The 23,594-nt window shown below is 46.7% G+C and overlaps 1 protein-coding gene and 2 non-coding genes across 3 annotated transcripts in view; 2 read left to right on the top strand and 1 right to left on the bottom strand.

Moving 5' to 3' along the window:
- Positions 1-23,594, top strand: part of LOC144156355 (protein slit-like) — a 418,661-nt gene that overhangs the window by 344,579 nt on the left and 50,488 nt on the right. Inside the window, 9 exon segments of the mRNA XM_077688358.1 lie at positions 3,512-3,662; positions 6,178-6,252; positions 6,673-6,744; positions 13,392-13,463; positions 13,531-13,602; positions 16,446-16,517; positions 16,577-16,740; positions 20,550-20,685; positions 22,190-22,258. Coding sequence (XP_077544484.1) covers positions 3,512-3,662; positions 6,178-6,252; positions 6,673-6,744; positions 13,392-13,463; positions 13,531-13,602; positions 16,446-16,517; positions 16,577-16,740; positions 20,550-20,685; positions 22,190-22,258 — 883 coding nt within the window.
- Trnat-agu (transfer RNA threonine (anticodon AGU)) lies at positions 10,087-10,159 on the bottom strand. The gene has a single exon. It is a non-coding gene; the product is annotated as a tRNA-Thr (tRNA).
- On the top strand, positions 10,424-10,496 carry Trnat-ggu (transfer RNA threonine (anticodon GGU)). Its single transcript has one exon. It is a non-coding gene; the product is annotated as a tRNA-Thr (tRNA).

Genomic DNA, 23,594 nt, shown 5'->3' with positions numbered 1-23,594 from the left:
GACTCGGATGAGTCGCTGCCACCCGACAGACAGAACAACTTTATTTGGCCAGGCGACTAGGCCGGCGATGTCTTCGCCGTCGTCCGTTTTTTAATATCACTGCAGCTCGAACCGGCGCAGACTGTGATAGGAACAGCTTGTCGCCACTCTTCTAATCAATCTGATCGCGAAAAAGAAGTTCCAGATGCGAGAAAGTAGATGTTAGTGTGTTGAAAAATTGTGCTAGGGGTTGTTTTCAGCGCTGAATTTAAAAGCGGCGTTCAGATATTTGCTGCGATGGTAAGCCTGCGCTGACCAGCAGCAGAGGTTCGGTGCTCCGACCCAGCACTGCCGGCACCGCGGTGCAGCGAGCGGCCGAAAGATGGCGCCACCTGCGCGCTAGAATCAAAACAGGCCACGGCAAATGTCTTGGTCACCAATCGCTGAAACGGAAATTATCACAAAATAAAGCTCCATATGCGAAAAATGGGATGATAGTGTGGTGAAAAGTTGTGTAAGGGATGGTCATTCGCAGTTGTACAGATACCAGCGATCAAATAGTCGCCACGATACTAAACCTAAAGTTCCCAACACCCAAGCTGACCAGATCAACGCCGAGCCCGCTGGCTTGGGCGACAGTTCTTGCGGCCGCCGCCGCGCACGAACTCAGTCCACGTTTAGCGCTGCATGTTGTTGCGTGGAAAATAATGCATCTTGGCATCGCCATCGATTTGCTCAGACAGGCTTCCACGAGCAGTACTTCGCATACCGCGAGCGTGCCATAGCACAACTTGGGCGAGCTCGGCGACGCGCACCGCCACGTCGCCGCGGTGCCGTCGCGGTGCGCGTCGACATCGCGCACCGCGCGGTGCCGGTACCGCGCAGTTTTCGGCACCAGTGCAAGGGAACACCATGCACCGGCCACGAACTGAAAAGCAAAGACGTCGAACACGCAAAGTTTACAAGCATTGCTCACACAGCTACGCGTACGTCTCCTGCCCAAATGAATACCACCGACAACAGCAGCGCAGGATGTCGTTTCCGGTTCCGAAAACGACTATATGACGTCACCCTGAACCGGCCAGACACGCAGGCCGATGTTTCGTCACGCCGAAAGCGATTTCGCCAGTGCTGCCGATTTGTGGAAGCTCGTGGCCGGGACAATCAAAATCGATTTTAGATGTGATTCCGGCCTCGGATCGCTGCAAAAATTTCTGTGAGGCATCTGTACAAACTACTGAACCAATTATATCATTTTTTGGTGTCAAAATTTGGTGTCAGTACTCCTTTAACAGCAATAAATTTCTGGTGTTACCTTCCTTCTGTACTGGACTGCCACTCCCTCCGTACATCAGTTGGAAAGGGGGGGTCTATCGGAAAGTTTATCAGCAAGCTACAGATAAATACGTAGGTAAGGATGCTTTAAAGGGACCCTGCAACACTTACCATCGACTACTGGGAATGTATTTTGGGGTAAAGTCTATTGTCCCAGCAATCTCCTCCCGCAAGAATTATGAAAATCCGTTCACTATCACCGAAACTACGCGCAATAAAAAATCGCGCATAAATTTTCCTTCTCAACTCAACCGCGGACAACGCGACGAAAGCTGCGCGCTCTATCCCGGAGAGGGGGGCGGCGCGCGGCGTTCTGTTTGACGGCCTTCGATATGTCACAGGCCAGGGAGTTTCGTCCTTTTCCCCGCAACGTGAATGGGTCTATTACCGGTCTGGTGCCACAAAAGAGCAGGCATGGTGGCCTGCACGCAAGCAAGCGCTCAGTCTGGTAGGGCGTTTTTGGAGCAATAAACGTTTGTTGTCGAGTGGGCTCGTTGAAAGTGGAATATTTAGTTCGTCACTCAAACTCCGCGCGCACTCAAAACAAAAGAAACACCAAAAGCATGCGGACAGGTTCAGACATAGAAGAGGTTCATACACAGCGCCGACGACGGCTGATCGTCACAGGAAATGCCAGAATTTAGCCGCGAAGTTGACCAGCGACAGCCAATAGGACAGCCAGGACAGCCATAGCCTGATTGACGTCGCAGAGGCCATGCATAATGAGGAGAATTGAAGAGAGCACGGTTGGTTTTTTCGCGTCTTTCACGGCGATTTGCGCGCTTACCGGTTCACGTGCACGTGTAATATTTGGCTCGGGTGTTCCTGGAAGTCTAATCTAAACGTTGTGCAGGTTTACTTGCACTGCACGAAGAGTGTTGCAGGGTCCCTTTAAGGACTGAGCTGGAATGCTGCAAGTGCCTGGTAGAGAGGTCTGTGCTTTTTTAATTGGTCTAACTATTCCTGCTGAACAACTTAGAATCTAATGTGTGGGTGCTAAAAGTGGGTTATTGGTTTAGGTATGAAGGGAGAAACTCCTCTAGGAGATGAAAATAGTAGCATAAGCATGCCCTCTGGTAGCTGTGGCTTGGAAGGGGCTGTGCTTACAGCAGGGGGAGTCCTCTTTGCCTGTGCTTCTGTTCCATCAATGTACAATTTTGAAGACCGTCAAATCTAAGGTTTTCGAACATTAGCCATTAATGCAGAAAGGTGCAGGCTTAATAATCTACACTAATGCAATAATGTAAAGGTTGGATGCGTGTGGTCCCACATGAAGACAGCAGAACGTATGTCCTAAAAAGCTGTAAGTGCAATCGCAAAATTTTATTGTATCATTTACTGTGTGGCAGTTCAATCTCCAGCCTAATGGATCTTTTTCAACTAAGCTGACACGTTAGTGTGTGAAGGCACATCTTGACGCCACTGCCACAACGGCGGGGGACCCAGGTGACGGGTGAGCCGTGTGCAAATTTTAACCAGAGTTATATTTGCAGATCACAGAGCGTGATACAAATTAAAAACAGACACCGACCACGTTCTACGCCCCTACCGTGTTCAGGTCGCGCACGTGCCAACACAAAAGTTAAGGCACTCTGGTGAACGTCAAAGACAAGCTAACAAAATAAAAGTTCCCAGGAGTCACCTACAGCATTCCTTGTGCAGACTGCGATAGAAGCTATGTCGGGGAGACAGGAAATTTCCAGCAAAGGCTCAAGCAGCACATGTACAACGTGAAAAAGAAAAGCGTATCATCTAACGCTCTGGCCGAACACAACTCGCCACGAAATAGACTGGGCCAATGCGAAAATAATGAAAAAAGACAAGAATTGGGCATCACAGCTTTATCTTGAATCCCTGAAAATCCAGATCATGGAGCACACACTTAATCGAAATGACGGCAACTTTCCACACATGTATGCATGTTGCCTGCGTCACATTTTGAATCCAACATAACCCGATCACATTCGCCCCCTCAGCCCTTTGTGAACAAGGCCAAAACGTCTTTTTTCGTTTTATAAACACTCGTGGTCGGTGTCTGTTTTGAATCAGTATCATGTGTATCCCCGACCAGACGGGCTTCCGTACAACACTTTATTTCAGAGCACAGAGCCACGGTAAGGATTACGAGCCCCTTTAGGGATGCTGTCAGCCTTCACGCGCTGTCGACCATCTGCAGCCACCCTTTTTTGTCACGCAGGCTCAGAGGAGCACCGGACTCGTCTGGCGGGGGACTGCGTGGTGGATCGCGACTGCCCCGAGCAGTGTGTCTGCGAGGGCACCATTGTGGACTGTTCACGAAAAGGGCTGCGCGAGATTCCCACCGACCTTCCCACCTTCACCACCGAGCTGTAAGTCTGCCATTTTGGCCCTTTTATGCCGGCGTGGCTGCCACCAGCGGTTAATTCACATTTCTCAAATAGGGGAAAAAAACATTTATTCTATGCCATTGCTGGTGCAAACCACGTGCAAAAGCACTAAGGGGCGTTGGGGCAGAGTTAGAGGCATTGATTTAAAGGAACCCTGCAACATTTTTCTTTTTTTTGTTCCAAGCACGTTTCGTACACTATGTCTGTTCTTCATTTCATGCAGGGATATACCAAAAAAAGAATTATCAAGATTGGTGCAGAAATAGAAAATGTACATTTTTTAAATTTAAAAATAGAAGCAAGTGGAGTGCTGCTCTACTCTTGAACATTGGAAAGCCGCTGCTTGCCTTCCCACTTGCCCCAATGATGCCGTATGGGGAGACCAGGGACAATGGCGGAAAGTGTGACCTAGTGGGAGTTCTAAGCCCACAATGGCCTGGCCTGTGAGGCCGCTTTCCCTGCTTCTTGACGGCGTTGCTACCATATTACACTAGCACCAGTCCCAGCCACATGAAGGTGAAATCATGCATTCGGTGAGCATTGGTGTCATGTGGTTGCACTCCACCGACTCACAGCTAGGAGCGGAGACCACGAGTCTGGTGAATTCGTCACATGTTGGCCACTGCACCAGTGTACTTGTTTGTCTCAAGTTGTTGACGAACAGTTATTTCTGACTATTTAACGGGAGCTATCAGAACCCTAGCTTTACAATAAAAAAAAAAGCCACAGCTGTCAATGCTGGACAAAACCAGGCAGCATGATGAATAAGAACAGACTTTGTTAGCAACTTCCCTGTTACTTGATTTTGCAAAGTTTACAGGGGCACTGTCCATAACAAGACCTCCCTTGAAGTTATGTAACAACTGCTTTTTAATTTAAAGCTAGAAGCTAAGTTCAGGGCTGCGTTGCTACTGAGGTTTCAATCAAACATCACTTGTGAGTTGAAAAAAAAAAGAAGCAATAAACAGTCGCATATCCTGTTAAAAAGCATGTAAAATGCTCACGGGAAAAAAAAAAGTTCCACGGTTGGCCTTGAATTGCTAAAAAATATGAATTGCGCATACGGCCACTAGACCATGGAGAGAGAACAAGACATCCTAGTCGGGGGCCACAAGTGCTAGGCCTAGGCTAAGCTAGCGGCATATGTGTCGGGGGGGGAAGAAATTGCGTGACCATGGTGCAGTCTCGGAATGAACTACCTCACTCACTACCATTTCGTCTATCAGAAGCCACTACCTTCTTCTTCAGCTACGAAGCTTTGTGGTCTGCTTACATTTTCATTGTGACGTTATCTAGTCGCTCGCCCATGCTTGCCACAATGGGCTCATCTGCCTCCTATGTAATAATCTTGCTCTGTACGCTAGACTAACTATGGTCACAATGATGGCAGAAAGAATTCGGCAAACATAGCTCACTTGTCAGTGAATATTGTCAGGTGTGTCTAGTTTTTGTCGTTTGAGAAATTCTTCCAGTGTTAACGCTTGTTTCTCACTCACTGATCTTGCAGGCAAGCCCCATCGTGCTAGTACTACAAGCAATGTAGCTAGAGCTTCCTTATTTACTTCATAAAAATCTGTCACCCACTTGCAATCTCCATGGTGCAAGCCAAGGTAGCCATGAACGGAATGGAATGCACCAGTGGAATTGCAGTCGTCCTGGGTAATAGGTTTCAAACAGAAATAGCTTGTTTGAATCTGTCTCAAGATCGACGATTTCCATGTGACAAAAAAAAAGATTGTTTTTTGGGGGAATGTAACAGTGCTTCTAAAGGCTGATGTGTCCCCAAACCTTGAGACAGATTGAAAATATGGATATGAAGCTACTGTCCGCTGTCCGATGCTTGCTGACCATGCCTTCGCGTCGACACTGATATCTGTTGAGAATAAACATGGGCATATCATGCAGAAACTCATATTCGTTTTTTCTTTTCTTTTTATTTTGCTTTTCTTATTCATTTATTTTCTTCCTTTCAATTAATTTATTTTCTGTAGTAATATTTTTTTTGCTTACATAATTCAAAGAAAAAGTAAACATTATTTAGGCCTTTTGGCCAATACAATATGTCATGCACAAAATATTCCATGCTCAGTTAACCGGGAAGCACCCCAGGCTGTGCTGTCATATCCAGGGACCTTGGGTGTGACATTCCAATGCAGCTTTTAATTCTTGTATTTTATACTGGAAAATCGAAGGGCTTAATTCTTATCTCTGCACAGATCTTGATCATCCTTTTTGTCTGTCCATTCATGGTACGAAGAACAGACAAGGTGCCTGAAGAAGCACCTGAAGGAAAAGCGTTGCGGTGGCCCTTTAGGGCAAGAGAGTGACCAGGCTGACCATCTGTGGGCACTAAGCATGGCCCCACTCCTCAGCCGTGCTTTTCAGGCGTCCGTGAAAATGACGTCGTCACTGCCATGCTTGGAAGTAGCAAGGGCAGCTTCACGAACTTGAACGAATGAAGACGTGAATCATGTTGATGGTAATTTTTTACTTTCAGGAGGCTGAACGACAACCATATTGTGAAAGTTCGCAACAGCGGAATATTCAAAAAATTACCAAACCTCAACAAATTGTACGTATATTTCATATATGTGGTGCTAGCAATATCTCGGCTAGTATGATTTGAACATGGGGAATGTTTTATGAATTAAAAAGGGGACTTCCAGAAACCTTGAGTTCTGACTGGTGTAACCGGCAGTATATATATTTTTTTCACTTGAGAGCCTCAATTTCTTGCTGGTAGCACTTTGCTCCTCTAAGGCTGTGCAGCCCAACTCCTAGTGGTGCTGCTGCTGTCGTGTGGAAGGGCCACTGCACCATCACAAGGCTTTTCATTGGCCAGTTAACTGTAAATTTCGAGGAACAAGTCATTTCTGCCCTGCTGGCATGAGGGAAAGATTAAAAACTGCAAAACTTGGATCCAAGATGATGCACTCAAGTTGTCACATAAACATGTGCCGATTGTCATGCAATATTGTTTTTCGTATTTCAGGGACTTAAGAAACAACGCCATTTCTGAAATTGAAGACAATGCTTTTCTTGGGGCAGAGCAACTGGCAGACTTGTGAGTTTAACTTGTTTCCTCACTCTGTTTTTACATGCATGACAACTATGTAAATAGGATGAGCCTAACTGCTCATATGCCCTAGTTCATTGTAGACGTTTCCTCACAACCTTTCACAAAATTCCTGAAAGGAAAGCGCACGTTCCAGCCCGGGTACGCTCTTGTTGGGGCATCTACAGATGAACTCAGTGTTGCTGCTGCAATGGCTGGCTGTTGCATCCCGTTTCCCAAATTATCTAAACGCCGGTGTGCTCCTGGTGGTAAAGTGCATCGTCTCTCAAATCTCCAGCAAAATTTCTGCAAGATGAAGTATTGCCACTGCTGGCCTCCCTTCGGTCATTCTGTCCTGATTAGCTCCTTCCGCGCACCTCGACCAGGGTGGAGAAGGCGTGGGGTCGGAGAGCAAGGCTGTGCCCGAATGACCCTTTGGTATGTCATAGTATTGCGCTAGCACTACATGGGCATGTGGCAAGAATTTTTGCCGTTGATCCACGAACACATGGCTATTGCCGAGTGTTGGTGCTGCGTTCAGTATTTCTGGCGGCCTTGTTGCTCAGGGCAGTGTTAGGTCAAGGGGGCAGCAGTGGCACTTGTGTTCATGTTTATGTGTCATGGTGTGTTTGGCATGGCACACAGATGTGGCTCGCAAATATTAATGAGAACACAGTAACTGCGAGATTTGTGCACACAATTGAAATGGTATCGCGCAATGCTCGCGGACAGAAGTTGCCTTCTCATCCCTCAGTCCCCGGTGTACAGCTCAGCGCCCACGAAACGAGGTCTTCCGAGCACTGCACAGTCAGGGCTGCCCCTGCAGGTTACTCCAGTAGTGCGCACTCTTTGTGGGCACCGAACTGACGCTAGTCGGACATGTTGCTGTCGGCTTGGGCATACTATGCCACCTTTCTTTTAAATGCCGTAGTGAACTGGCGCTAAGTGCCTGAACATTTCTTGAGCAAGAAGAAAATAGCATGCACACACTCACTGACAGCGAGAGAAAGAACAAAAAAAAATATGGCGGTGCGTCTGATTGATGTCGGTGGCAATGGTGCCTTTGTGGTTGGTTTGGATAAGCGCGACGGGCTCATCCAAACCGATGCATGTTGGCAGATGACAACTACCATTATTCGAATGACCGGTATAAGGGTGGAGGGGTGAATTTCTGGCAAATTTTTGGGTAAAAAATTTCGACTAATATTCTGACTTATACAGTAGTAAGGGATGAACAAGAAACTTGACAACAAATGTAAGCATCGCAAATATGCACCCATCTTGCAACAGCATGCTGACAATGTTCATCGTAGACTGGGTGTTTGAGGCGTACGACGATTGTGCACTTATCAAGTTCTGGGTGATCATCAGCCAAACATTACAGCACCATTGAAAAGCTCTAGACATTAAGACAAAGTAGCATGCCACTTTAACAATAAGACACAGGGATGCCGACGGAAGTCCAATCGCACAGGCATAAGGAAGACAAGCAGATGGTGATTGAAAATATTCACCTCACATGAGCAAAATGGCAGCCTGGAGAACTGTATACTCACTGGGCCAAATACAAACCACGGTGCTTGCTAGCTTGTTAACAGGTACTCTGAAAAAATGGGCATCGTGACAACTATACGCGCTCCACTCAACAAACCGATGTTTACAGCTGTTTACTCGGCGGTAGGGACATAACACTGAGGCAGATCGTCAGTAGGAGCACCAAGTACACACTTGAACAAATAAATTCACTGGTGGCATTTTGGCAAGGAAACGGAGAACCAGATTAACAAGGATCAAGTATGCAGTGCACAAATGCAGGCCACTGCTGCAACCTTTGCCACTGTCCTGCACATACTGTTTTGTTTGCTAGAAAAAACAGAGGCTTCCGTCGCAATCCCAACAGTGAAATCAACTATCAACTACTTATACAAACACACAAAAATGCAGAGGTCGCTGCTATTTTTGTCTCCGTCTATTGAATGGCAACCCGTAAGAAGGAGCGGGCAGAGAGGAATCCAGGAGGTCAGTTCGGCGGCGCCTGCAGCTGCACACTGTGAACAAAGCTTGTTTTTATGCGTATATGGTCAGTTTTGTTCGTATATTGTCTGCAAAAGCCTGCAATGGCATTTTAATTCTGCCATGTCTAGCAGGTATACTGGGTGAAATTACGCTTATGGTTGGAGAGCACATTTTAGGCTAGTGGGCAGGCTAGTACACAGACACAAATGCAGTTTCTTATTGAACTGGAATTTAATTAGAATGCTTGGAACAACTGCAGTGGGACTCCGATAATGCGACACTTTCAATAGAGCACGCGAAGTGTCAGATCGAGGTACGGGTAAATAAGTGGCGTAGCCAGAAATTTATTTGGGGGAGGGGGGGGGGGTGTATACACACATGCACGCATGCACACACACACCTTTGTTAACTCGAAGTCATAAAATCCACTGAAAATTTCAAGATAAGCGGAGTTTTGAGGTATGCAAAATGCCGAAAATTTGTGGCCAGGTCACTGAAATAAGAGCTAGTGCTGGTAACAAAAGCTTCATTGCACAGGGAAGCTTTTGTAATAAAGGCAAAACAATTAACGGGAAATATGAATTTTTAGCATTGGGGGAGAAAGAACTACAAAATGTTTGTCTGTTTTGCATTCGCATTTGGTCCCAGAAAAGCATTCTAGAGCTGCTCAATGCATCGCATCAATTGTTGCACCTGTACATTCTACTTTGCTGCAAAGCAAGCGAAGCACGGTTCTTGTTTCTGCTGCTGTAAGCATTTCTTGAGGATCCTCATTGTCCGCATGATTAGCTGCGTTGTCCACAGATATCTCATCGATGTAGGCATCTGTCAGCATTCCGGTAACAGGGACATTGGCTTTGTACAGTGCGTACTCTGTGTAAATTTGCCGTTCATGACTGCGTTTGGTGCATAGTGGGAGCTATGCGTTCGAATGGAGACCTTATCAGCTGCCTGTAGCAGACTTTGCCATGCTTCTTTTTTGTCTAAATTCCAAGATACTATTCGTGATAATACGTTTCGATACGTTTCGAAATACGTTTCGAGATACGTTTCGAGATAAAGGGGGCCAAATACATCGTGAGTATGGGAGGTAAATGCACGGCGAAAAAAAGTTTCGACTTAACTGATATTTCGAGATATCAGAGTTTGAGTTATCAAGGCATTACTGTATATATATATATAGCGAATCAGAATAGGAAATGAGGGGCTCGTAGAAATAACACAGAAATAAGGGTTGGCAGTCAAGAAAACCTCGGAAAGCAAAGGGGAGGTTGTGGTAGGTCATTGAAAGAGATAAAGAATTTGGAAAGAAAGAAAGAAAGTGGAGAAAAAATGCTCGCCAGGTGGGATCTGAACCCACGACCTCCAGAATACTGGTCTGGTGCGATAACCACTACGCTACTGGCGGGGCGATTTTCCCCCCTGCTTTCTGGGGTATTTATGTCAATGTAATTTTTTCTGTTCTGGCAGTCTTGGTGCCATAGGAAGCTTAAGAGGGTTCAAAGCTGGTTGACCACTCTCGACATGTCGTAGACACTCGAGTCACGGCGCGGGGATTAAAAAGAAGATCCCCTTCACCCCGAGAAGTCAGAGTGGCACTGGCTACCACCCCCAAGCACAGGAAAAAATTACATTGACATAAATACCCCAGAAAGCGGGGGGGAAAATCGCCCCGCCGGTAGCGTAGTGGTTATCGCACCAGACTGGTATTCTGGAGGTCGTGGGTTCGGATCCCACCTGGCGGGCATTTTTTCTCCGCTTTCTTTCTTTCTTTCCAAATTCTTTCTCTCTTTCAATGACCTACCACAACCTCCCCTTTGCTTTCCGAGGTTTTCTTTACTGCCAACCCTTATTTCTGTGTTATATATATATATAGCTCTGGGAAGTCATCAGTACGTTTTATACACATTTCCTCAAAAGGAAGAGAGGAAATTTAACGTCTATAAGTATTCTTCCTCAAAACAAGCAAGGAAGCAAAACAGCGCACACGACCATACATACACGTGCAATTGTCCTATGTACATATTGTGAAGAAAAACAAGAGGGGGGGGGGGGGGGGGGCTAACGTAATGAAAATTTAAATGAAATGATCGTGGTCAATGAAAATTTCGGGGGGCGGGGAGGTGAACCCCCCTACCCCGCCTGGCTACACCACTGGGGTAAATTCCACCCTAGTAGATGATCTCATGCAACAGGTGGGCTAAGAACTTATATTTAAATTATTATATATCTAGTGCATTCTCATGTAATTTGCAAAGCCCAAACTGAAATCCCAAGTTTCTAAAAAAACAAAACGCCTATTTTGTGCCCCCCCCCCCCCTGCGGCACCTGCACTAGCCCGCCAGCCATGCGCCACGTGCCAAGTGTACCCCATGCTGTCCGGCGCTGTCCTTCCAGCCCTCCACCTTGTGCATGAGAGACAAGCTGGGAAGGCCGACATGGCTGGCCGAGCAAACTGAGACGGTTGAGGGCGAGAGGGTGAAACTGCCAAGGCTGCAAGCAAGTCATGCAGGGGAGGGGAGCAAAATAGAAGCAGGTACATGCAGGAGAAGGTGGCAATAGCAGCTGACATAGTGGCGACGGAAGGGGAGTGAAATGAACGATAGTTTGAGGCGGTGATGGAAGAAAAGGCGAATGGCTTTGAAAAATGCTGATAAGCAGAGATCAGGGGTGGTAAGAGAGGTGAAGGCTGGGCCGAAACGACCATGGGGTGATGCGGAGGTTGAAGCACAAACAGGGGGGAGAGAGAATGTGGATCGAGTGGGCTCGAAAAGTGCGAGTTCGGTCATGGCTGTGGGATATCGCATATGTGTTTTCACATTAGTCGGCTCGATGGGAGCTTCAAATTGGTGGTCCGCTGGTCTCATGGACATGGGCTTCTCACAGTTGGCATGTTGGCACTCTGCTGCTGCATGGGGCCAGCGGAGGTTAAGCTCCCACGCGTCAGTACCGGCCTGTTTGCTCGAGTCTGTTCAGCAAGTGGCTGGGCCTGCCGCCGACTGCTTACCTTTGCACATCAAGCTGCGTCAAACGGGGGTCAAGAAATAAAAGTGGTGTAGAAGGTGGGAAAAATGCCAGTTTATCCCTGCCAGTGTCCGTCCAATGTAGCAGACTATGGGCACCCAGGCGTTGTATAATCAGGGTTTTGAATGCATCGTTTCTATGGGTTGCATTCTGGTGCCGCAGTGATCCATCGTAAGAAGTGGGTGGAAGTGGAAGAACTGGAGCACATATAATCGAGGTTCTGCTGTGCATAGCGAGCCTTGCCTCTTCCGGTTCCTCTTTTAGTAAGTTTTCTTAGCCCTTTCCAGCCCAACGAAATTTTTTTAGAAAAAATGGCAACAAGTAATTAAGTTTTGTGCATTTACCCCTTCCTAATGATGCTTCGACAAGTGAAAATGGAAAGCTCAGAGTATTTCACACAGAAAACAAACCCACACATATGTGTGGGCTGGGCTTCTATTCGTATGATCTGCGCATAGTAAGAATACCTTAAAAACGGCATCAGGCGCAGAAAAACTCCATTTTTATGTATTACTTAGAAGTTTTATATTGTTTTCAGGAGTACCTATATTATAAATAGGATTTTGTGAAAATAAATAATAATGAAGTTTTAATTAATATAATTAATAATTATAAATAATATTATTATCACAAGTAATTACTGAACTAGTTCAAGGTTAAGGCGCAAGAAAAGATTACCAATGAGCCAGCACAAAACCGCGAATAAATGAGGCACCAAGAAAGCAAGAAAAAATTATTTATCTCTAGCGCTGCAGTGCACGAGCCCGCCAGCCTATACCGCCCAGCAAAATTTTCGTAACGACAAAAGCCCAGCCCACACATGTGTGGGTGCATTTTTCAAGCGTAATGACGGAACGCACACGAAGGGAACGGGTGTATTTTTTACCCGATCGTGTTTTTCCAAGTCCTGCAAGTCGTGTCTTAAGCTTGTTATTCAGAAAATACGAGAATAGCAAGAAGAAATATCAGTTTTAATCTTGAAGGCGGCTATCGTGATCGCGCCTGCTGGGGCGCCGTTGTCAATGTGCGATTTCTCGCCCCCTGGTGGCAAAATGAGTGAACTACCGAAACCAATGAAGTCTCGGAAGCGTTCGCAGCGGCTACCCAGGGCTGTGAAACCGAAACCGAAACAGGCGCCACTGAGTAAACAAATTTGTTGACCCACACGTTTGTGTGGGCTGGGCCGTAAAGGGTTATAGAGCAATCATACTTGCTCACATAGTCATTGTAAGAATGACTGAGTGTGGCTGTTCTAGTAGTATTAGGGCAGGGGTGGTCAGGTAAAGACGTTTTGTTTTGGAATGTTTCGAACAAAACACAGTAAAATAGCCAGCAAAAGCTACACCGGCGATTTCTACTGCTGGAGTATTATTTCAAATCATTATACTGTACTGTGAAAAGCACGCCCTAGCATTCGATGAACAAATACTGAAATATGGGGCACCTCTTTGGCCGGGTTTGCAAGCCTGCATCATCTGCTTTGTTTCCCCTTCAATCAGTTCTGTGGTGGCATTGCTAGGGGTGCCACTCTGTGTTCCCTTCTCCAATGGGAGGTTCTCGCTCACAGATAACTGTTACAGCGACGTCATTCTGGTGCGCTCCACTTCTGCCTGCAGGCTTCTGACAGAGAACAAGTTGAAGCAAGTACGGGCCAAAATGTTCTCGGGCCTGATCCGCCTCAAGACTCTGTGAGTAAAATATGCAATTTCATTTGAGAGGAACCGCACAAGCGGGGCCAATCTTTTTTCCTTGCAGGATGCTGCGCACCAACCAGCTGACATTCATCGCCAATGACACGTTCGCGGATTTGGACTCCGTACGTCTCCTGTGAGTCTGTGCTCTTAGATAAGTGCTAAGTCTCTACCCACAGCCACGTGTGTTCGTTAGTCGGCTGCCATCATATGCAAGGAAATGCGGACTCGCCTGAAAGATTTTCCTTTGGACGGAGGCAGGCTGCAGTATAACTGCTTCCGGTATTCTCTTTGGTATATGTAGCTTGATGGAGCTGGACCATACAGAATACCAGAATGTCACAGCTCCTAGTTCATCACAGAGCTTATATTTTTGTAGCACTGCACTGCTGATGGGGGAGGGGTGGGTAATTGTGAATGCATTCCAAACACGGCACCTTTACCTGTGTTGTGTGTTTCTTGCTTAGTCCCGTCTTCCACACTGTTTTTTTATGAATGCATTCGCCACTCTGGCCTTTAATTACCATTGAATTTCTCTGGAAAACAAGGCTTTCAGCATCATAGGTTTTGACAGTCGTTGTGTTGTCCATTACCACTTTGGATGGGTTCTTAGTCCAAGCAAAATCTTTCTATGTTTTTACTCATCACAGAGTTCCTCAGTCACTCAAGTGCAAGGCTTCATCATATACTGCTTAACAAGACAGCCATGTCCACTGCACTGCGTGCTTAGTGGGATGGCAGTGGCAAGCTGGCAGCCACAATTTCGTTCACTAACATAACACTCAATTTGCCTCTGTGGCCATTCCATGGGATACGAATTAATGGGCAATGAAGCTATGCACAAGTGGTGTGCAGGGTTGTGGAGGCGTGCACGGGAAAATCGAGGTGCATCATGTCAGAGATGGGATTAGGCGCCGACTAAGGGGTGGCTGGGGGGCCCGAGCCCCCTCTGGTGTTTCCCAGGGGGGGGGCAGAGCCCCCCCTGGGTACGCAAGACGCAAGACGTGACGCAACTTGCGGGCGAATGCACACACCGCATGCGGCTAAGGTCTGCGCTTGCGGGAACAGGAAAATGGGATGCAACAGATCCCCACAAGGTTACGCTCAGCGAAATAAAATGGTTTCGATTTGGTTGACCGATCGTTTTGCGTTTTCATTTCAGTCATTGCCTTTTGATTTTGGCAGAAGTGTTTTCGTTTTCATTTTGCGGCCATTGCATTTCAGTTTTGGTAGCTTTCGTTTTCAATTAGGTCAAGAGGAAGGAAAAGGTTTGTTAATTTTTTTCTGTTCAATACTTCTCATAACACTTGCGCAAAATTTACTTTGTTGCATGTTGGTGTTAATATTTTCTATCAGCTCCTGTGCCCACCAAATTAGTTTGTTACGATTTTCTCCCATAATACCCCTGGCCCTCTTTCCTTCTGTCTGACTTTCTGTTGCTATTTCACCCAGGCTGCGGTGCACTGTTTAGGTATACACCAGTGGGTGGCGAGACAGCGTGGATTGTTCCACTCTACTTTCATAATCACCTACGCTCCCGCTGCCCTACTGAAAATGGCAGATGGTGGCTTCTTCCACCCGCAAGCGCTGAGTGGGGCTTTGCCTGCCGCTCTTCCCCTCTTCACATCCAGGAAATGCTGCCACAGCCCTTTCCAGATTAAGATCAGAGGAACTGTGGCGATGTTATATTTCACACCTGTCATTCGCCTATGGCCTTGTAATGACCAACACCCAAGCGTACACTTCCCTGAGAAGAAAAATTCCAGGTGGCACTTGGGTCAGTCTGTGTGGCTTGAAGGCAGAAGCATTACACCTTTTAATGGAATCGTACGCCTCCTCTGCTTCAGCGTTGTTGGTGTACTTGTGTGGTTGACTGTGCTTTACACACACAAAAACTGGTGGTACACCCGGCGTCAAACAGTTTCCATTCCAAGACACAGCACGGATAAATAAATCTGACTGCCAGACAAACACCAGGTAGACTAAACGGCTTCCCTTGGTGCGCTATGGCTCCAAGTCACGCACAGTCATGAAGCCACAAGGGAATCATGCTAGTGTTTATTTCTCTTCTTGGTGGCGCCAAATACTGGGCACACTAACAGCTTCCCCTGGTGGGCTATGGAGTCATGAGTCACACGTGCTTGTGGAGCTATGGGATGCTCTTTTTTGTTTTATTTCTTCCCTTGGCACCCTTTCAAGCAAAAGCTGTGGTTCACGTGAATATGTGTAGTTTGGGGCCATTCACTGCTCAAAACGCCAGGTTTCTCACTTAATGGGGCACATAAACCTTGCACCTCAAAAAAACTGTGTGCAAAAACGCCCGTTGGTACAACATTTCTGCGCACGTTAAAGATCCCCAATCGGTAAAAATTAATCCGGAGCCCTCCTCTACAGCGCACCTCATCGCCTGCATTGCGTCGGCATGTTAAACCCTACAATCCATAAAAAAAACTTTGTGCCATTTAAAGAGAAAAGCTGGAACTGGTACAGAAAATGCAGAATACTTGCAGCAGCTATGGTATTCCTGGAGGTCTGGAGAAGGGTTATGGAGTTAAGTGACGCCAAGCAGCTGAAATTTACGTGACTCATCTGCTGCGAATGTGCCAATTAACCTTCTTTGCCATTAAATATGGCTTCCACAAAGCATTCATGCTTCTTGGCAGGAGGGGTCGTCATTGCTCATTGCTTTCTGCACAGTAGGGGTCTTCAATTACAGATGGTGGCCTCACCACGGGCGAGTCTGCAGGGAGTTTTAAGCACTGTCTTCGCAATATATATGGAAAACGAATATCGCATTCGACTCGGATAGCCAGTCGTGAGTTCGTGACTAATATTGAAGAGTCTCAGTGGTATGCGCACTCATGAATTGCTTAAAGGGGAAATGGTATGTGCTGGGGCAACATATTTTATTTGATTTTTGTGTATCGAAGATTATCCTTGTAGCGTAAGCTTGAAATGCGGTTTCTTTTGTCGCCGCAGGTCGTTGTACGACAACAAGATCCGGTGCATCGTCCAAGGATCCTTCGAGCGCATGTCGTCGCTGGCGACCCTGTGAGTAGCCCCCGGCAACGCTGCGCGGCTCGCTCACCCGGAGGCCCTCCCTGCCGCAGGAACCTGCTGGGAAACCCTCTGCACTGCAGCTGCCACCTGCGCTGGCTGTCTGAGTGGCTCCGCCGCAGCGACATCGTGACGGGCAGCCCCCGCTGCCAGTCGCCCGCACGCCTCAAGGACCTGCCGCTGCAGGACATCGAGCCCAAGCAGCTCGCGTGCTCAGGTACCTGGGACCCCTGTGGCGGGCGAGGATTTCCACACGGCGGTAGCATTTCTGGCAGTCGAGAGAGCACTGTATCTGACGCTTTTAGGGTGCATGCTTTTAATTCAGTTCTATGCGCGAGCATATGCTTGAGCATAGCAGTGGCTTACCTTTCCAATGGCCAGACGTCAGTGGATCTCTCATCAGTAAGCCAGCATCTCCTCTTATTCCTTCAGAACCGTGCATATAAAAAGTGGTTCAATATCACCACAGGCGTGCGCGGTAACGTCGTCCGTGGGAAACTTCTCTTCTCTCTCTCTTTTGCGTCTGGCTGTCTGTGCCCGGCCCATGCAGGTATGGAGTGCTGCCTGCTCCGGAAGTGGCCATCATCCTGGATACCGAAGGGGCTACACTAGAAAGCTTCCACCATTCCAGGAAGGCTCTTAGAAATGTAAACAGCACTCCCTCACCAGAGAAGGATCTGGCCACCCTGGTGTAGTAGTTGGCCGCCACCTCAACTCTCAAGTTGGCCGCTGACCAACTCAACTCTCGGCCCTTAGTCCACAGCAGCTGTAGACCACCTGTCCATGGAGGCGGTCAGAACAGTGATACAGCAGAGCATTCTCAGAATCTCTGGGTCCGGATAGGCCGCCTCTTTGGAACTTGACCCTGGCAACGTTCAATGTATACACCTTGGGAAGCTTAGTTGTGCCACTAGAGGAGCTCTCGGACATTACGTAAGTGGGATATTATAGGGTTAAGCGAAGTTGGAAGGACTGGAGAAGGCTTCATGGAGCTCACTAGCGAGCATATTCTATATACCACAGTGAACCCGAAGAGAAGAAAGAACACAAGGTGGGATTTTTAATCCCCAGAGAAACAGCAGGAAACATGGAGGAGTTTTTCAGCATTAGCGAGAGAGTCGCGGCTGTTGTAATCCAGCTTAACAAGCAATACAGATTAAAGATAGTACAGGCCTATGTGCCAGCAACCAGCTACGATGACGAAGCCGTAGACAGGCTTCACAGGGACGTCGAATCAGCAATGAAGGCGGCAACACAGTTCACGATTGTGATGGGAGACCTTAACGCAAAGGACGATAAGAAGCAATTGGGAGAAAGGTCAGTGGTAAACTTCAGAATAGGCAATCGCAACAGTTGAGGACATACACTTGTGGGATTTGCAGAGAAATAACCGGAGGTTGATGAACATATTCTTCAGCAAACAAAAGATTAAGAAGTGGACATGGAGAAGTTTTGATGGTACAACAAAAAACGAAATTGACCTCATTTTAAGTGGCAACCCAGGTATTGTGCGAGACGTAGAGGGGCTAAGTAAGATTCGGAGCAGCAATCATGGAATGGTTAGATGCAAGCTGAGGCTGAATCTCAAAAGAGAAAGAAGGAAACTCATGAAAACTCAGTAACCCTGCATAGAGTCAGTCAGAGCCAGATTGCAGATCACTCCTACATTATTCTGATTCATAAAAAGGGAGATATCAAGTACCTTAAGATAACAAATACATCAGCCTACTCCCAGTTTCTTACAAGCTGTTTATCAGAGTCACAGTTAGCCGCATAGGTGACAGCCTCGATTCCCAACAACCCGGAAGGCAGACTGGGTTTAGGAAAGGGTACTCAACCATAGATAACATCCATGTCATCAATCAAGTGATAGAAAAATCCGCAGAATACACTAAACCCCTTTACATGGCATTTATAGATCATGCGAAAGCATTTGATTCCATACTCACTGCAGCCATGCTAGAAGCCATAAAAGACCAGGGAACAGAGGAGACCTACATCAGACTTAAGGAATGCACAGGCAGGATAACTTTCCGCAAGCAAAGCGATAAATTCCCGATCTGAAAGGGAGTAAGACAAGGAGATACCATCTCACCAAAACTATTTACAGCATGTCTGGAAGGAGTATTTAAAAACCTGGACTGGGGAAACATAGGATTAAGGATAAATGGGGAATTTGAGGTTTGTGGACAACATAGTCTTGCTGAGTGAAACTGCAGAACACATGCAAACACAGCTTGAGGAACTAAAATCAGAAACCCCGGCAGTGCGGATAAAAATAAATGTGAATAAATATAAATTAATAAAGAATAAGCATGTCCTCTTCAGCTTAGGAAGCGAATCGCTAGAATAAGTAAAAGAATGTTACTATCACGGATAGATGGTTAGTGCTGACCCCAACACCGGGAAGGAAATTCGGCGCAGAATAGGTACGGCCTGGGGAGCACTCGGCAAGCACTCCCAAATAATGAACAGTAAGCTACCTCTGTCGCTCAAAAGAAAAATATACAACCAGTGCACACTGCCGGTGATGCCATACGGAGCTGAAACGTGGTGCCTCACTAAACTAGAAAGCAAACTTAGGTAGGTCGGCTCACGGGGCCATGGAGCGAATTATGTTAGGAGCAACACTCAGGGACAGGAAACGAGCTAACTGGCTCAGAGAACAAACTACAGTATAAGATATCATAGTTCAAATAAAGAAAAAGAAATGGACTTGGGCTGGCCATGTGGAGAGATGGAACGACAACCGGTGGGCAATTAGGGTAACAGAGTGGATACCAAGAGATGGGTCGAGAAGAAAGGGAAGGGCCCTAACCCAATGGAGGGACGAAATAAAGAAATTCGGAGGTAAATTGTCGACTTTTGAGCAGTGCAAGACAGGAGCGGCTGGCAGTCATTGGGAGAGGCCTTCTTCCTGCAGTGGACCTGAGTAGGCCGATGATGATCATGATGGGGATTATGTTTTTAGTTCACACTAATGCTGTTGTCTTTGGTTGTCATAATCAGAGTGAATAGATTAATTAGACAGCCAAAGGCTCTAGCAAGTACATTCTAAAGCTGACTTCACCTGTTCATTACTGCCACTTTGGACAAAGGAATGCGTGTTACACACATGCAACCACAATGTGTGATTTCTTAGCGCTGAAGTGCAGCTCATGCGTAGCTGCCTTGTTGTGCATTTGTGTCTCAATGTTGCAAGAGCTTAGTGCATGTAATGCCCACATGGAGGTTCTTGATTGACGTAATTTCCACCATTTCGTGGAAGCCTGATCATGAGGTGTACTAGTGACACTTTGTGAAGTTTATGGTGATCTCAGACTTTATTGCTGTTTGTTTGTGTGGTTTTTTATTTTGTTGGGGCCATCTGCCTTGCATTTTACTCCATTCAGTCAAGAAAAAATGGGCTGGCAGAAGTGTTGTTGGTAATTGAACAGGCTTATAGAAAAAGCATCTCTAGTTCTAAGCCTCAAGAGCTGCAGTCTGTCTCAGTGGCCGAGGACCTATTTGGTGCAGTTTACAGTGAGGAACGACGTTTCAGCTTTTATAGTGCGCACACACTGAGAGTGCCCCAAAGGGGCTTGATGGATCTGGGGCCATTCAGAAATGCTGCGCATAGAAATTCTTTTCTGCCTTGAACTTTAATTAGTGACTGAGCTACACTGGCTGAGCTATTCCGTGCAATGCCTGTCTCCTAGATTCATCAATCCCACTCGCGGCACCTCTGCTTCATCATTATTTGCTCGCGATGCACAGGAAGGCTCAGTGAGTTGTAGATGTGGCCTCCACACCTGTAAAATGAGTTGCTAAAAGTTGCTAAAAAGAGTTTCTAAAATGAGTGGCAAAAAGTGCAGGGCCAGTTTTGCTTCTTGGCGGCACTGGTGCTGAGCTCCCGTCAACTGGTTCAGGGATTTCTGGCCATGTCAGCATCCGACATGTCTTATGTTTCGTTTCAGTTCAGTCATTATTGCCAGGTGAAAATTCCTCTCAGAATAAGCTCGACGCTATGTTCTCTGTGGTGTGCAGAGGAAGACCTGTACGAGGGCTGTGGCTCGGACGAGCTGTGTCCTCGAGGCTGCACGTGTGTTGGCCACGCTGTCCACTGCTCGCGGCAGCGCCTGCGCCAGCTGCCCAGGCACCTGCAGTCCACCACCGTCGAGTTGTATGCACGCCCGTCATGCTTTATTTCTGCCTGATTGCCTAATTGGTGCATGGCATAGTGGTCGGCATAAACTATCTCAATTTGAGGTTACTTATTCATCAAATCACCTGGGAACAACGAAACTACAGTTGAACCTCGTTATAAGAGACACTGATGTAAGAGACAAATGGGTATAAGAGACACTATTCACCCACATGGTTGGCTGCCCTATCTTTCCCATTAAATCGACCTCTTTTATAACAGACATTGAATGCAGGAGATTGGTTATAAGAGACAAGTCATCCTTGAAGTTTAATCAATAATCTTGCTTGTAACAGGCATTTTAACTTCAGATGCAGTGCCACCAGTCACTAATTGCAGTTGCTTCCATTGTGGAAACACAGGGGGACGACAGACGCCTGCAGTCACTATTTATTATAACTTCAGCAAACACAAAGTGGTTCAGTCAACTATGAAATGATGATGAGAAGCCCTGCCAATGGAAATGCAACTGACAGAAGTGGTTGAAGCTTACTGCCATCCATTGGAGCGCGACCGCACATGCGGGCTCTCCCACTCGCGTAGCTCCCAATCAAGAAACACTGCAGATGTTGAGTCCTGCAAGCATAATGAATAGCCTGAGCACACAGCGGAAAAAGCTGTCCGCTCTGGCTATTCATCAGGCTTTTGAACTCAACATCTACGATTCATCTTCCACAAACAAGGAAAGGAAAAAAAGCATGTAGAATTGGTTGTAAAAAACAGTGTAAATACTACAGTCATGAAGCAAACAAAGTTTCATAAATTCTGGGGCCAAACATTAATTAAAATGAATCTTTTGAAACATGCTGTAGCGTTCTTTTGAGCATATTTTAGTCATACGGTGCCCATATGGAACTAGGGTCTGATTTGTAAGTGGAAAACATGGTTCCCTGCTTATAAGAGACATCTCGTATAAGAGACAGAAACTGCTCCCCGGTACGTGTCTCTTATAAAGGGGTTCAACTGTATTATAAGATAAAAGTGGGGACCCAAACCAACGCGAGAATATGTAACCATGGGAATACAGTAGCCAATCGTTTTCTATGACTCCAAAAATTTGGACTGGCCGGATATTCCAGACTTTCCCGAGGAACCGCCAGCTGTCCCATAGAAGTAATGGCTGACAGATTTTTCGGACCGCTCTTTTAGGCGGACTATGTTCCCCTCCAGGTCCGAAAAATCGGTCGGCTACTGTAAGCATGGCATGGCATAAGCTCCTGCTTTGCTGTTTTTTTTTGTGTGTGTGTGTGTGTGTGCGTGCGTGCGTGCGTGCGTGCGTAGAGAGAGAGAGAGAGAGAGAGAGAGAGAGAGAGAGAGAGAGAGAGAGAGAGAGAGAGAGAGAGAGAGAGAGAGAGAGAGAGAGAGAGGCTTCGTCATGCCTACCTGTACTGCACAGTTTTTGCAAAAGGGGTGTTGCTTCATTTTTGTTTGGTATTCATCAAGTTCTCACGAGGTCTTGCCTGCCCGTTGCTGCTCCTGCTAGGTATCTGGACGTGAATGACATAACAGAGATTCCCAAGGAGCTGAACGCACTGAAGGAAGTCACAAGAATGTAAGAGGACCTGTTATTTTGTTCTGCCATTGTGTTTTTATCTGCCTCTTTTTGTGTCCCCCAAATGCATCAGAATAGGGCACTGCACGGGCCCGGGCCGACCCAAATGCCTGAGCCCGGCCCGGCCCGTGGGCCGGGCTCGGGCCGGGTAGCACGCAGTTTCTCGGGCTGGGGCCGGGCCTGGGCTTGAACCAAAATTTGTTCGGGCTGTGCCGGCCTGAGCCGGCCCAGGCAGACCGTGTGCCGCAAATTCTAAATTGTTGACGACAAAAAGTTTTCTTATTGATCGCTCAGGTTAAGTGAAAACAAAAAAATGAAGGGAAAATTCACTACGGCGCGCGCCATTAAAAGATAAAAAAAAAAGACTATTGCACCTAGAAAGCCTTCACATCAATAAAAAAAACGTCTGGGCCCCATCAACATAGTGGGAGAGAGTGGGTCAGAAAACGAGGGCACTTCAGCGACAAAGTACAACATGATTGTCTTTTCCTCTACTTTTCAAACTAAAACAAACAAAGTAAACGTGACCTGGACTTTTCACTGTGTGCAGAGTTTGAAGGACCAATTTTCGAAGCAGAGCCCATAATTTTTCGGGTATGAATTATTTTAAAACCATGATTTAAGGCAAGAAAGAACAGAAGTGCGCACAAAATACTGCTGCCAACATAACTAGATGGAAAGACAAAAATTAAGTGCTGGAACTGGACGCATCGTCTGCTCCAATTTTAGCAAGGAATGGAACAATAATGGAAGGCGCAATATCTGTTGAAGGATTGCAATAATAAAAACCATCCACTTGCTCAGAATCATCTCAGGTATCCTCGGTGTAGCCTGATGTCGGAGACTGGCACCACGACTACCAACACTACAGCTGCTAAGTGAGGATATTTAAGTTGTACAAAGTTCGGTCCAAGTTCGACGGAGAGTTAAATCCAAAGTAGTCATATTTGCTTTGTGCTTACGCTTTTTAGGGTAACAGCAAACTTGTTCGAGTTTATGTTTATAGCCTATTGTACTAGGGATAATATTTAACAACAGCCTGGCAGGCTCGGGCTTATTTTATTAAATTCTGCCGGGCTCGGGCTCATATTTTAGAAATTTGTCGGGCTCTGGCCAGGCTCAGGCTCACATTTCAAAAATTTGTCGGGTCCGGGCCAGGCCCTGGCTGAGTCTCTATTGGGCCAGGTCAGGCCGGGCCTAGAAACTGAGGCCTCGCGCAGTGCTCTACACCAGAATATGTAACATTTCATAAAAAAGGCTCCCTGAAACAGGCCTCTCCAAGGCTTCAAAAGACCGTGCATGCAAAATGTATCGTCCCAGAAATCGCATCAGGTGA

Source organism: Haemaphysalis longicornis, unplaced genomic scaffold, assembly GCF_048455015.1.
Source record: "Haemaphysalis longicornis isolate Haplotype H1 unplaced genomic scaffold, Haemaphysalis longicornis Haplotype H1 scaffold_1, whole genome shotgun sequence".
Taxonomy (NCBI): domain Eukaryota; kingdom Metazoa; phylum Arthropoda; class Arachnida; order Ixodida; family Ixodidae; genus Haemaphysalis; species Haemaphysalis longicornis.
The sequence above is the reverse complement of the archived record's forward strand: the minus strand, read 5'-3'. Positions and strand labels throughout refer to the sequence as shown.